Genomic DNA, 14,159 nt, shown 5'->3' with positions numbered 1-14,159 from the left:
GGTCCAATCTATGCTAAATCTTGTCATTTCTACCTTCACAAGATCTCTCATATATCCTTTTCCCTGTACTCACACAGCCACCACCCTACTTAAAGTCCTCATCACCTCTTGCTTGGACTACAGAAATAACTGTTTTAAAATTTTTTATATATAATATCAATCAACAAAAATATGCCTTCTTTTCCTCCCACATTAGACTCGTCCTGCTACCTGGAAAATGAAAGAGCAAACCCCCAGTTACAAACATGTATAGTCAAACAAAAGAAGTTTCCTCTCTGTGTGTAGATAGATAGATAGATAGATAGATAGATAGATAGAGATATAGATATAGATATATACACATACACATACATATATATATGCATACATATGTAAACATATACCCATTTTATTTTTATATATGAAACCACAGATATACATGCATACATTTCATTTTTCTATATACATGTACACATGCATGTATATATGTGTGTGTGCACATGTGTACATGTACACATATTATTCTGCACTCTGAGTCCTTTACCTCTCTATTAGTAATCATTAATCTTCTGGAATTGTTGCTGGTCATTACAATGATCAGAGTCCTTAATTTTTTCAAATATGTTGGTTTTTACCATAAGGCTGTTGTATAACTTGTTGCCCTGGTTATTTTCACTTCACTCTGCATCAGTTCATATAAGTCTTCCCAGGTTTCTCTGAAACATTCCCCTTTACCATTTTTTATAGCACAATAGTATTTGATCACATTTACATACTATAACTTATTCTTCCTTTCCCACTTGCTGGGCACCCTCTCAGATCCCCCTTCTTTATGACCTCAAAAAGAGCCACAAATATTGTTGCACATCCTTACTTAGACTTTATTCTGCTTTGGATTGATCCTCCCCTTAATCTACTCTCTCTAATTCCTTCGATCTCTCCTCCCTTTTCCTTCCTAGTTCCCTGTTGAGTGAAATCTATCCCTGTACCCATCTGTGTGAATGTGTATTCTTCCTTGCAATAACCTTCTAATTAGTTTCCCCACCTTGAGTTTCTCCACACTCTAATTCATCCTTCACTTAGCTATCAAAATTACTTTTCTAAAGTATGTCTGACCATATCACTTCCCTACTAAAGGAGCTCCAAGTGGCTCCTTTTACCTCTAGGATCAAATATAAAGTCTTCTGTTTGTCATCGAAAGCCCATCATAACCCAACCCCTTTCTACCGTCCTAGTCTCCTTACACTTTATTGTCCTCTGTACACTTAGAGACTCAGCTGCACTGGCCTTCATGATGCTACACACACACACAACAAACACACCAATTCCCATCTCTGCCTCCACCTTGGCTGGTTCCCGGGATGACATCCCTTCTCATCTCTGGTTTTTAGTTTCCCTACTTTTCCTCTTCAAGATTCAGATCAAATCCTGCCTTCTGTAGGAGGCTTTACCTGATTCCCTCATCTGATAGTGCCTTCCCTTTTATATTACCCTCCATCTACTTGGCATACATCTTACATGTACCTAGTTATTCTCACACTGTCTCCTCTATTTGAATATTAGCTCCTTGAAGACAAGGGCTCTTTTTGGCTTTCTTTGTATCTCCAGCACTTAGCCCATTGCTTGGCAAATGGTGAGCCTTTGATAAATGATTGTTCATAGATGACTAGCTGAGGGAAAGGTTGAGATACAACCAAAAGAGAGAGTGTCAGCCCCAGCAGCAACGTGATGACAAATGATTTGATGGTGGATCGAAAGTGAGTGTTGATAAAGCTGGAGCTTCACCTCTTTGTCTTTCCTGTTGAAGTAACCCTTCAGAAGAGCAGAGCTGAACTGTTTCTCCCAGAGAAACTCTTGAAACCCATGATGTGCCCAAATTTTCCTCCCCTCTCTGATTTATTTCCACCTTCAGCAGAAGCCAGCTTACTACTATGTATTTTTTTTTTCTGGTCTTTACATTTGTTAATATCTTGCGATGTAACTGTTTTCGTTGAAATCACTTTCCTTTTCTTAAAGTTCATGATCAGTGATGACTACTGTGTACTGTCAGCCAAGTAGTCAGTATACATTTATTAAGCACCTACTACATGCTATACACTATGTTAAGTACTGGGCACACAAAGAAGTGTTAAAGATAGTCCCTGCTTTCAAGAAGTTCACAATCTAACATGCAAACAGCTACTTTTTGTTATTGTTGAGTCATGTCGGTTGTGTCCTGCTCTTCATGACCCCATTTGGAGTTTTCTTAGAGTGGTTTGCCATTTTCTTCTCCAGCTCATTTTACAGATAAGGAAACTGAGACAAACAAGGTTAAGTGAGTATCTAACAAGCTAAATTCAAGAGAAACTGGAGATTACCAACAGAGAGAAAGCACTAAAAATAAGAAGGATTGGGAAAGGCTTCCTGCAGAAGGTGAGATTTTAGCTGGAACTTGAAGGAAGCCAGAGATCAGGAGGGGGAGATTCCAGACATGAGGACAACCAGTGAGAGTGCCCTGAGTGGGCATGTTTGTATCTTTATTCCATTTCAGGCAAAGGGGACTGCAGGATGACAGAGGCTGTCTGGAAATACACAGAATTTAAATAGGTGAGAGGTTGAATTCTCTGTCAGATGTTGGGAATTTTCCTAACTGAGGCCTTAGCAAGCTATATATGAGATGACTGTATAGTTCTGACTTTGCTAATACCTTCCCATCATAGACACATTCCCCCAAATAGCAAAAGTGAGGGGCAGCTAGGTGGCGCAGTGGATAGAGCACCGGCCCTGGAGTCAGGAGGACCTGAGTTCAAATCCAGCCTCAGACACTTAACACTTACTAGCTGTGTGACCCTGGGCAAGTCACTTAACCCCAATTGCCTCACCAAAAAAACAAAACAAAACAAACAAAAAAACCAAAAGTGAACCATATAGAACAAGGACCATTTCCCCCTCAGGCCTCTCTAACAACAATTGGGTTACATGTGCATGTATACATACGTGTGTTTATATACATACACACATACCCATACACATAGATACATAAAGTATACATTTATAGATTTATGTGTGTACACGCATACATGTATGTATACATACATATATACATGCATACATAGTATTCCTATCCTACCTTATCCAGAATTGCATTTCAATCATCCTTCCTGATCCCTCCAGGGACTAGTGCCTTCTCTAGTTCCCCAGATTACTTTCTATGTGCTTTATCAGCTATATAGCATAAAGGATAGAGTTCTAGGCCTGTGGTCAAGAAGAACTCAGTTCAAATGCAGCCTCAGACACTAGCTACATGACCCTGGGCAAGTCACTTAACCTCTGTTTTATGATTCTCCCATTGTTAAATCAGGGATCATAACAGCACTACCTCACAGGATTGTTGTGAGGATCAAATAAAGTAATGTTTGTAAAGTGTTTAGCACAGCACTGACACCTAGTAGGCATTTAATAAATGCTTCTTAAAAATAGATCCGTATGCATGTTGCGTCTCCCTGAAGGCTGGTAATGTTTCATTTTTGTCTTTGTACCCTTAGCACCTTGAAGCATCTTGCGTCATATATACTTGTTGAATTGAATTAAATTAAATACACACACACACACACACACACACACACACACACACACACACACACACACACACACACCCCTTAGCTTTAAATTGCACAGAGGCAAAATTTCCAGGGCCACATAGATGAAATATTGAGGGATGATTTTCATAGCTGACCTTTTGCCACAATTGGACTTTATTTGGGGACTAGTTAATGTTTATTGAAATCTAATGCTGAGCGAGGGGCTGTGCAAAACAGATGGTTCTCCATTTTCTATACACAGTGGTCAGACAAGAAACACACAGATGGTTGAAGCAGAATGTGCCCTGGTCATGTCTCAGTGGACAGATCACAAATCTTTGATAGTCTAGACTAGAGAATCTCTCCAAAATGCAGCTGGGCCACATCTCCCAAGCGTTACTATTTCTCTTAACAATTTCTCTGATCTCCACTCAAAGCATTCGTAATCCCATTGCTCTGACCTTTAGACTACCACACTCAGTGACTGGCAGCAACCTTGACTGTAGGTAGATTCATTGCATATCATTTATCTCATATGAAGTTGTTTCTCTTTAGGAGTTCTATCCCAACAGCAAGCTCTTCCCTCCAGCAAAAGTATGGCTGTGGATAAGAGAGTAATGACCACACAAATCAGAATTTCCTGAGATCTAGTGTGATCCCCTACAGGCATGCAAGCATAGCCTTGGGGGGAGCTATTACAGAGGGCAACAGTGAAAGATCTGAATCTCATTCCTAAAGTGATACATTACAGATTCTCTGCTTTACAGAAGTATCCATTACAGCATTCATTTTAGAAAATGAAGCATCCTGTTGCTATTGTTGTTGTTGAGTTATTTTAGTCACGTGACCCACATTTGGGGTTTTCTTGGCAAAGATACTTAGCTGTCCTGGGCTATCCTGCATCATTGAAAATATGATTCAGGGAGCAGCTAGGTGGCACAGTAGATAAAGCACCGGCCCTGGAGTCAAGAGGACCTGAGTTCAAATCCAGCCTCAGACACTTGACATGTACTAGCTAGCTGTGTGACCCTGGGCAAGTCACTTAACCCTCACTGCCCTGCCAAATATATATTTTTATTATATATATATATGTATGATTCAATTTACAATAATTCAGTTTGCTATTCACTTTTCAAGAACTCATCTGTTAAATGAAATATGAGAGAGCTATACTTGAATTGACTCAGGATGACATTCTTCTTTTGTTGTCAGTTACACAAACCAAAAGTTTGGTTGTCTCTCCCTCTTCCAGGCTTACAGAATTGGAATAGACAATCCCAGAGTCATAGGATCATTCCCTAATTAGCTTCTTTGGCTTATTTACCCATCTGACTTTCTAGAAATTAGATACCATCAAAAAGGCAAAGACAAATTTTCTCATTAAAAAGAAAAGAAGAAGAGGCGAGAGACCTGGAAAATGAGACCAAGTTTATGTTTACTTGCTCTTCTCCCCTAAGTAAGAATGTTGTGGTAATATCTGGTGTTTTATCTTCTAGTTTCTAAACCCTAGAACTCCATCTGAGATGTACAAAGATAAAAAGACTCTTATTTTTTTTCATTTTAATTTGCAGGTTGCCTGAGACCCCTGACTTCTGCTAATGGTTACGTCAACATGTCGGAGTACCAGTCCAGTTTCCCCGTGGGAGCAGTGATTGCTTACCACTGCTTCCCAGGATTCAAACTGGAGGGGTCAGAGTATCTAGAGTGCTTGTATAACCTTATCTGGTCATATAGTCCACCCAGGTGCCTTGCTTTAGAAGGTAACATATCTTATTATCGTCTATGTTTTATTGAGATCTATTAACCATGTACATTTGGATGAGTGAGAAAAAAGCTGGTAATACATTTGACACAAGAGTATATTGTGCCTTGCCCTAGTCTTGGGTCCATAGAGTTATTTACAACATCTTTCATGAGATCATGTTGATAGTCGATGGGGAAATAAAATTTGTTTCCCCTTCTTACGGGGAGGGGACAGGAAAGCAAAAGTTTCAAACATCAAAGGGCTAAACTGAAAAATATCACTATGTTAAATGAATTGTCTTATAAAATTAATTTTTCTACAACAAATGAAAACAGATTGTATTATAGCATCGTATATCTCACCCATTTTTTTTATTGTTATGTCGATGCTTCCACTGTATTTTCATGTACTTTATAGCTGGGTTGTAAATGTTTTGAGGCAAGTGAGAATGAGACAGGCTGAAAGCAAGACCTTTATTTCTTTTAGTTATATATGCATGAATGTGTGCTTGCGAATGGACCTGCAATTACTTTAGAAGGCTGTAAATACTTGAGACCACTGACCAACAGCATAAGACAAGGAAGGGGAAGGGATGAAAGCTGTCGGACAAAAGGGAGGGTTCAAAGGGATGGAATTCATAAAAACTTCTCCTTAGCATAGGGAACGTGTATTCACATTCTCTCATTGCTCTTCAGGGGCTATATCATAAACAAAGAGCCCCATCCAATTGGTTTTTACTCCTACATCAGCTGTGAAACAAGGGCATTGGAATGGATGAGCTCTAAAGATCTTTCTGGCTATAAATGCTATGACACAAAGAGGAGAGAAACTAATGTACTCTTGGTTCTTATCATCTCTAGGTCACAATACAGCAGTGTTCATTAAACAACAAGGTGCTATGGGTGGGAAGGAGATAGCTAGAAGATATGGTCCCTTCCTTCAAGGAGCTTAACTGCAGAATTTACAATCTAATTTAGAATGCCAAACTCAAAAGAAAATAAGAGAATGGTGACACATCAGTAAGTCAACAAAATCGCAGACTCACAGAGTTGGGACGGACCTCAGAGGTCATCTATTCCCATCTCTATCCAGATAGGAATGACTTCTACAATATCCCCAATAAAGGGCCATCTGGCCTCTTCTTAAACACCTCCAGTCTTTGTGGAAGGGAAAGGAAGAGAAGGTCTGGAATAGCTCCTATGGGGAGTGAGATGGGGAATCAGGTAGGGAGAAATCAAATCACAAAATTGCTAACATTTATATGGCTTTTTCAGGTTTTCAAAGCATTTTATATACATTACACATTATCTGATCAGCACAACAACCCTGTGAGATTGATAGGTTCTGTTATTATCTCCCTTTTACATATGAGGAAATTGAGGCTTGGAGAGCTAATTAAATTGTCTACAGTCTCACAGATAGTGTCTAAGGTGTAAGATTAAAACATGGATCTTCCTGACTACAAGTCCAACACTGTCCACTGCACCACCCAGCTGCCTTTATGTAGTGAAGGTCCAACTGAAGTTTTTTGGTTTTGGTTTTTGTGGGGCAATGGGGGTTAAGTGACTTGCCAAGGGTCACGCAGCTAGTAAGTAAGTCTCAAGTGTCTTCTGAGGCCAGATTTGAACTCAGGTACTTCTGAATCCAGGGCTGGTGCTTTATCCACTGTGCCACCTAGCTGCCATCCCCAGCTGAAGTTTGATCACCAAACTTCCTGGTGTATCCTTTTGGCACAATTATGAGACTTCCTTAGCTTTGTTCAGCAGCCCCTGAGTAGGAGTGGAGAAAGCAGATGGTGGATCAAGCTAATCTCTCCTCCACATGGTACCCTCTCAAATACTAGAATTAAAACAGTTTTGTCCTGGTTAAAAATTCACAGGCTACTTCAACTATTTTCAAGTCCCCTCACTATTTGGGTTAGCTTCCTTTGCACATACTCAAGGAGGATGTCAGTGTCCTTCCTAAAGAAGTGCCCAACCCGAAAGGAAATGCTCTATCTGAAGTCTGAGTAGGAGAGAAGACAGCAGGATGGATACCGCCATCATTCTAGATGGTCTTTCCGGTGGTAAAGGAGCCCAAATTTGCATTGGCTTTTGTGACTGCCTTCACATTACTGATTCACATTGTGAGGGTTTGTTTTTTGTTGTTTGGGTTTTTTTGTTTTTGTTTTTGTTTTTTTGCTGGGCAATTGGGGTTAAGTGACTTGCCCAGGGTCACACAGCTAGTAAGTGTCAAGTGTCTGAGGCTGAATTTGAACTCAGGTCCTCCTGAATCCAGGGCCAGTGCTTTATCCACTGCACCACCTAGCTGCCCCATGAGTTTTTTTTTTTTACATGAACTGTTGTCCAGAAATACATTTGTAGAGTTGATTTTTCTGAACTCCTGCAGGACTTGCGTTTGTCTCTCCATCAAGCGTCATGCCTATGTATCCCTGATGCTTTCTTTAAGAAGAAAGTCAGAAGTCACTGAATATGCCCAGCACATAACAGAGCACAGAGAGAAAGGAAGTTTACTACATCTTAACAGAAGGGAAATAACTCATTACTGATGTGACATTCATTTTTAAATCAGCCCGTGTGTAGTTAGATCATCAACTCTTTAAAGCAAAGTTCAAAATCACTATTAAATAAAGGGAAAGTTAAAAATAAGGAGACACCACATGTGGTTATAGCATCTCCAACTCAACATGTCTCAATGCTGTTAACAGCAAAGAAAGAGGTGAGGGGAGGAAAAGGAAAGAAGAGAGAGGATGAGAAGGGGAGTAGAAAGGAGGGGAGAATAGGAAACAAGAGGTAGAAAGGATAAAGACATTGTTACCATTTCCTGAAGATGTTTAATCAATATAAAATAGAACAAGAATTCAAATTATGGAGGACCTAAAATGTCAGGCAAAAAAATCTGAAGAGATAATAGGGAGCCATTGAAGATTTTTGACAAGAAGGGTGACATAATATCTGGTCACTGACCCTCCCTAAGTCTCAGTTTACTTATATACAAAATGGGGATTTTACTACCTCATAAGTTTGTTGTGAAGATCAAATGAGATATGTGTAGGGCCCATTTCAAGCTCAGTTGGACATGATGAGTTTAAAGTGACAATGGGTTAGGCAGGAGGGGCTGGCTCCTTCTGGGACCACCAAAGGACACAAGAGATTTGGTTGGAAAGGTAAGAAAACCAAAAAAATGTGGTATCTCTGGAGCTAAAGAAGAAAGAGTGTTCATTAAAAGGGATAGCGATCAACCATCGAAAGTAACAGAAACCAAGGGAAACATTTAAATATGAAAAACAGCTAGGCCAATGAAGTGACTTTAGGGACCATGAAGCAGTCAGATATAGTCAACTCTTTATCAGAAACAATTCCCAGGCTCTGATTCTCTTGTGCTCACAATCTGCTTAACAAGGAACTCAAGCCAAATCTATGGGGGTCAGGAGTGATGGACTTCTGCAGGGCAGGTCACAGAAAATGACTACAAGGGCAAGAGAAAGACTCATAGTGGGTGTCACAGGTGTTATCCAGCATCCCAGGTAGCTCTCTATGGGAGATTTGTGATATAATATGGATGTGAGGAAAAATGACTGCTACAATAATTTTCTGGAACTCAGGGGTGTTGATGTGTCAAAGGCTCATTTATTGTCATTCTCGCGAGAATGGGTAACCCAATGTGCAGCTGGTGCGTGCCCAGAATGGAGGTTCCCAGGTCCTGTTTTATCCCCTAGTCCCTGGCGTGGATGGACCCTCCCCTTTTTCATCACTAATTGATTACTCAAAGGTTACAATCTTCCTGTAAAGACTAGCTAATCAGAATGCAGTATTCCCAACCTTAATGATCTAATTGAGATCAGTTGAACCTAATTGAGACTAGCTGGAGCACCTAGAACCATGTGATTTTGTTTGCCAGAGGGGGAGGGAGGGATCTGAGACCTTTGTCCTAAAACAGGTCTGGAGGAGTGTAATTTGAATGGTGACTCCCATATTCTTATTGAGAGGAGACCTTCCATCATTTCCTTTTTTTTTTTTTGTGAGGCAATGGGGGTTAAGTGACTTGCCCAGGGTCACACAGCTAATAAGTATTAAGTGTTTGAGGCTGGATTTGAACTCAGGTCCTCCTGACTCCAGGGTCAGTGCTCTATCCACTGTGCCACCTAGCTGCCCCCCTCATTTCCTCACAATGGGCAAGATGGATACCTAAGTGGTATAGTGGATAGAGTGCTGGGCCAGGAGTCAAGAAGACATCTTCCCAAGTTCAAATCTGGCCTCAGACACTTACTAGCTGTGTAACCCGAGGCAAGTCACTTTACCTTGTTTGCCTCAGTTTCCTCATCTATAAAATGAGCTAGAGAAGGAAATAGCAAACCGCTCTAGTATGTCTGCCAAGAAATCCCCAAATGGGATTACAAAGAGTTGGACATGACTAAAGTGACTGAACAAAAAAAAATGGTGTGTGAAGCTTTGTTACCCGAATGTTACATGAAAAATATTTTGTATACGGGTAAAATCACCATATAAAGTTAAACTGCTACTGTCACAAATGTCCTGCAGAGCACCTCAGTCATCTCCTCCATTTCTAGTTAGCACTGTTTGTGATAAAACAAGCCTAAAATTGCAAAATTTTAAATAGCAACAACAAAATCACAATATTAAAAAAAAAAAAAACATTGGGAACCTGGAAGGATCTGTTCATCTCTTTCACATTCATCTTCATACCCAAGGCCAAGGCATATTTGGAATGACTAAAAGTTTGTAGAGGAATATTTTCAATTTTCCCACTTTCCCCATTTCCCATTTGTGAGAATTTAATTTAGAAAGGGTCAGCAGCATTTCTTGACTACCTTCTTAGCCCAGTGCTTGGCACATAGTAGGTACTTAATAAATGTTTATTTACTGACTGATCTGCCGATGCTTAGTAGAATATAAGCTCCCATGGAACTTCAAAGAGAATTAAACTCATCATCCCTGATTCGAATTTATAGTCTATGAAATAAAACAAAAGAAACTAAAGAAAACTGATCATTGGGAACATCTGTATAGATTTGTCTACATAGATGGACCTAAGTAGGAAGAGGAAGACAATTTTAACAACATTTTGTCTATCACTGAGTCGTGTCGACTATGTGCTAAGCAGGTAGTCAATAAATGCTACTCACTTTAAAATGTTACAGCCTTAGGAAAAAAAATTATAACTAAGGATTTATTCCTTTCTTGGATCAGAGTCTTAGAGCTGGAAGGGACCCCGGGGCCATCTAATTCAACCCCTTAGTTTCACAGATAAAGGATAATGAGGCCCAGAGTCATACACATGGTGTTGGAGGTGGGAGATAAATTCAGGTCCTCAGACTCTGGTCTGAGTCCTTTTCCATGCTTCCTCCCTTTCCCATTTTCCCCACTGAATGTCAATCTAAACACATGTTTTAACCTAAAGTTATAACTAGTCTCCCCATTTGACTAACCTGGGTGGGTGGCTCAGCCTTTATTATTCCTACTGTGTGTACATTGTAGGCCTCTCCCTTAGAAAGGACTATCTGTTCTGAGAAGCTTATTTGTGAAGGTTGAAGCTACTTTGTGTGAGGTACCGAGGCAGCAGAGACTCGTGTTAATAGTCTGAAGGGTGGGAAAATAGAAGAAATATTGAGGGTTGTAAAAATAAATAAATGAAACCACAATGCAGTAAACTGTTTCTGAGGAAATGTCAAGAGGGATGCATGCAGAGGCGGTCTTGGGAGAAGAGGTAATAAAAACACACTTAGAATCCATTAAGCACCCAGTTCCATTTAGTCTGGTGCTGTGCTCACTAACAATGTGACTACAGAAGAGAGGGGCTACCTTTCCTCTGGTGGAGAGTCATTCAAAAGGCATGGAATGTTGGGGGCTTTCAGCTAGCATTCTAACTCCCAAAGAGCTAGAAGCAGCTCAGGTATACAAGTACAAGCCCAGAATGAGATTTAAAGTTAAATCCAACCTCTCTTCAAAAGAAAGGGTGAATATAAGATGTTAGAACCTGGGGAATCATAGATAGAAGGGAAGGATGAAACAGAAAGAGATCAAGAGTTTGGAGGCTCTCTGTTCCACCACTTATAACATGATTATAGTTCTATGTCACGGAGCTTTCCTAAGGTGTTGTTTTTGTTCAGTCTTGTCCGATTCTTCTTGACCCCATGTGGGGTTTTCTGGGCAGAGAAACTGGAGTGGTTTGCCATTTCCTTCTCCAGCTCCTTTTATAGATGAGGAAACTGAATCAAATAGGGTTAAGTGACTAGCCCAGGGTCACATAGCTAGTAAGTGTCTGAGGGTGGATTTGAACTCAGGAAGATGAGTCTTCCTCACTCCAGAACCAGCACTCTATCCACTATGGCACCACTAGTTGCCCCAGGGTGTTCTTAACCTAGTTGCCAAATGAAGACATTAGGTTTTCCTACTACCAGAAGTCTTTATTCCAGTGGATCTCTAGGAGGGAACATGAAATTGATGCTAGAAAATATTAGCCAGTCTCATTATTAGAAGCAAAGAGTAAGAAGCTTCAGACACAGAAATATGCAACACTTTTGAGAGGAATGATTATTAATACCTAATGATTTGTAGTAATCCAGAGTTTTCCCTTTTTTCTAAAGTTCTGGTTTCAAAAGTTCAGTCTCTTGAAGGGCATTACTGATGCCCTTCCTCAGATGGGAAAGCCATTGTGCTCTACTCAGGTTTGGGTGGGGATAAATTCTTTGAATAGATTTCCCAAGACTGGAGAGGAGGTGGGGTAACTAGAAGTAAATGAGGTAATCAAAGTTCATTTGAATAGCTCTGGCCCCTTATTGTAATATTCATCCTAATTGTTAACCAATCACTCCTCTTCCAAAGGGCATATCAGCCATGGGCCTGCTGCCATGATTGTCTTTGGTCTAAGAGAGAGATGGCCATTTATTAGTAAACATGCTGGCATTGTTAATAACATGATTAAATTACCTAGAAATGATGTCTCTCCAACTTTTAAAACGTCACACTTTGTTTAAGACACTGTTATAATTGGCGTGTCTCATCCAATGCAGTTGAAATCCCTTTACCCTCAGCAGGATCACCCTATGTATCCCTTATTCCCTAGAATTAAATAGAATAGTTAGAATGGACACGTTAATCTTTGAGAATATTTCAAAGCCTTCGCAGTGAGATGTCTGTGGCATTGAAGAAGTTAAGGTGGGTTAGGATGATAAAGTCTTTTCCTTATTTTGTGTATGCTACTTCCTAAATCTAACATGAGGTTACCATTGAGAAGGAGGGATAGATTCCAGGAAAGCTTTAAATGAGGTCACAAAGGGCTAGGGAGGGAGGGAGGGGATTGGTCAGCTTGTTTGTTTGTTTCTTCTCTAATAGGGGAATAAATGACTCCTGGGACTGCAACTTCTAAAAGGTTTCATTTATAATGACTTGGGCAATAGCTTCTCCAATGTTGACGTTTTCAACAGGCTTTTTCTGCCTATGTTTCTGGCATTTCTCCCAGGAACAAGGGGACCTGACCTCATTAGGAACTGAACATCTCAAACTTTTTTTGTTGTTTTTATATCTCACCAAATACAGAGGGCAGAATGTCCCAAGTGGTTTTTTTTCCTTCCCCTGTTCACTTCAAAGCTCCCATGGAATGAGAGAAAAGTTTAATCAGACAGCTTCTGATTCAATTACATGGAATACAGCGGTGTTATTTCATAAGAGCCTTATAGTGTCCGGAGAGCCTTTTAACTCTATGCCTTTTTATAAGAGGAAAAAAAAATAAGAAACTGAAAAACCTGTTTGGCCAAATGTAAAATAACTTGAAAGGTTCCCATTTGGGTTCAAAACTCAAGGCCCATGTAGTTTTTGTAGGTTCTAAGCTCTTGTCCTAGATTTTTCACTGGACTTTTTTTCATCAGTAAAAACACACCTAGATAAAAAAAGGCCTGTCACAATTTCTCCTACCTGGAATTCCCCCTTAACTCAAAGAACTCCTCCAGACTTCAAAGGGAATTCTGAGTAAGGGGCAGGATTTGAACAACAGAGAAATCTGGCCTTTAACCTGATCTTAAAAAGATCAGTGATTTATTGTTTCTAGCCTAGGCTCCAGCAATCTAAGCTCAATCCTTTCCAAGGCATTCCAGGGATGATTATTACTAGACTACAAAACATTTACTATCAATAGGTCCTTTAAGAAGTTAAGCCTATAAATTTAAAACCAACTCCTCCCTCCATCCTGTTCTTCCCTCTCTAACCTACATCTCCCTAGGTCCAGAGCACCTGTACTAGGGGAGTAGAAGGGAACAAGGGAGAGTCTTGTGTTAAGCCTGTGAAGAGCAGAGGAACCCATATGGACAATTTACATATTTTTACCTACTCCTCATTATGCCTCATTTGCCATTCTTCAGCTATCAGTTCTCTACGATGATAATTACAGATCTTCTGCAAGTATTGTCATTAGTCCCACTTACCAAAAAGGAATCGGAGAAACACAGAAGACAGGCCAAGGCAGGTGAAATTGTGGCTGCTTCACACCACCAAGAGGGCCCTTAACACCCCAGATAATAATGAGATGTGATTTTGCCATTTTGATCCACCCTCCCCCACTCCACCCCCCTCAACCCAAACACAGAGAATTAAGGATTATATCAAAACATTTATTATTACCTGGCCACCTCCCTTCCCACATTCCAATTCCATGCAAAAATATGACAGCATCGATTACAGGTAATGGATTTAGCATGTCTCAGGGGTCAAAATGTATTGTCCTTATTATCCATTGTTATTGTAACAGTTCTGACAGCCAACTTGAGGAGTTGGGGTGAAGTAGGGTTATGTGAAAAGTACTGTTCAGTACTTTTCAGTACTCTCCCTATCCAGAGTGGCTCTAAGTTCTTTTATCATGGG

The 14,159-nt window shown here is 40.2% G+C and overlaps 1 protein-coding gene across 7 annotated transcripts in view; it reads left to right on the top strand.

Moving 5' to 3' along the window:
* SUSD4 (sushi domain containing 4) overlaps positions 1-14,159 on the top strand; it is a 234,283-nt gene that overhangs the window by 163,605 nt on the left and 56,519 nt on the right. For all 7 annotated transcript variants that reach the window (XM_044004309.1, XM_044004311.1, XM_044004310.1 and 4 more), the window contains one exon: positions 5,111-5,299. In XM_044004309.1, the coding sequence (XP_043860244.1) occupies positions 5,111-5,299 (189 nt within the window). The remainder of the gene's footprint in view (positions 1-5,110; positions 5,300-14,159) is intronic.

Source organism: Dromiciops gliroides, chromosome 4 (assembly GCF_019393635.1).
Source record: "Dromiciops gliroides isolate mDroGli1 chromosome 4, mDroGli1.pri, whole genome shotgun sequence".
In the NCBI taxonomy this organism is placed as follows: Eukaryota; Metazoa; Chordata; class Mammalia; order Microbiotheria; family Microbiotheriidae; genus Dromiciops; species Dromiciops gliroides.
The sequence above is the reverse complement of the archived record's forward strand: the minus strand, read 5'-3'. Positions and strand labels throughout refer to the sequence as shown.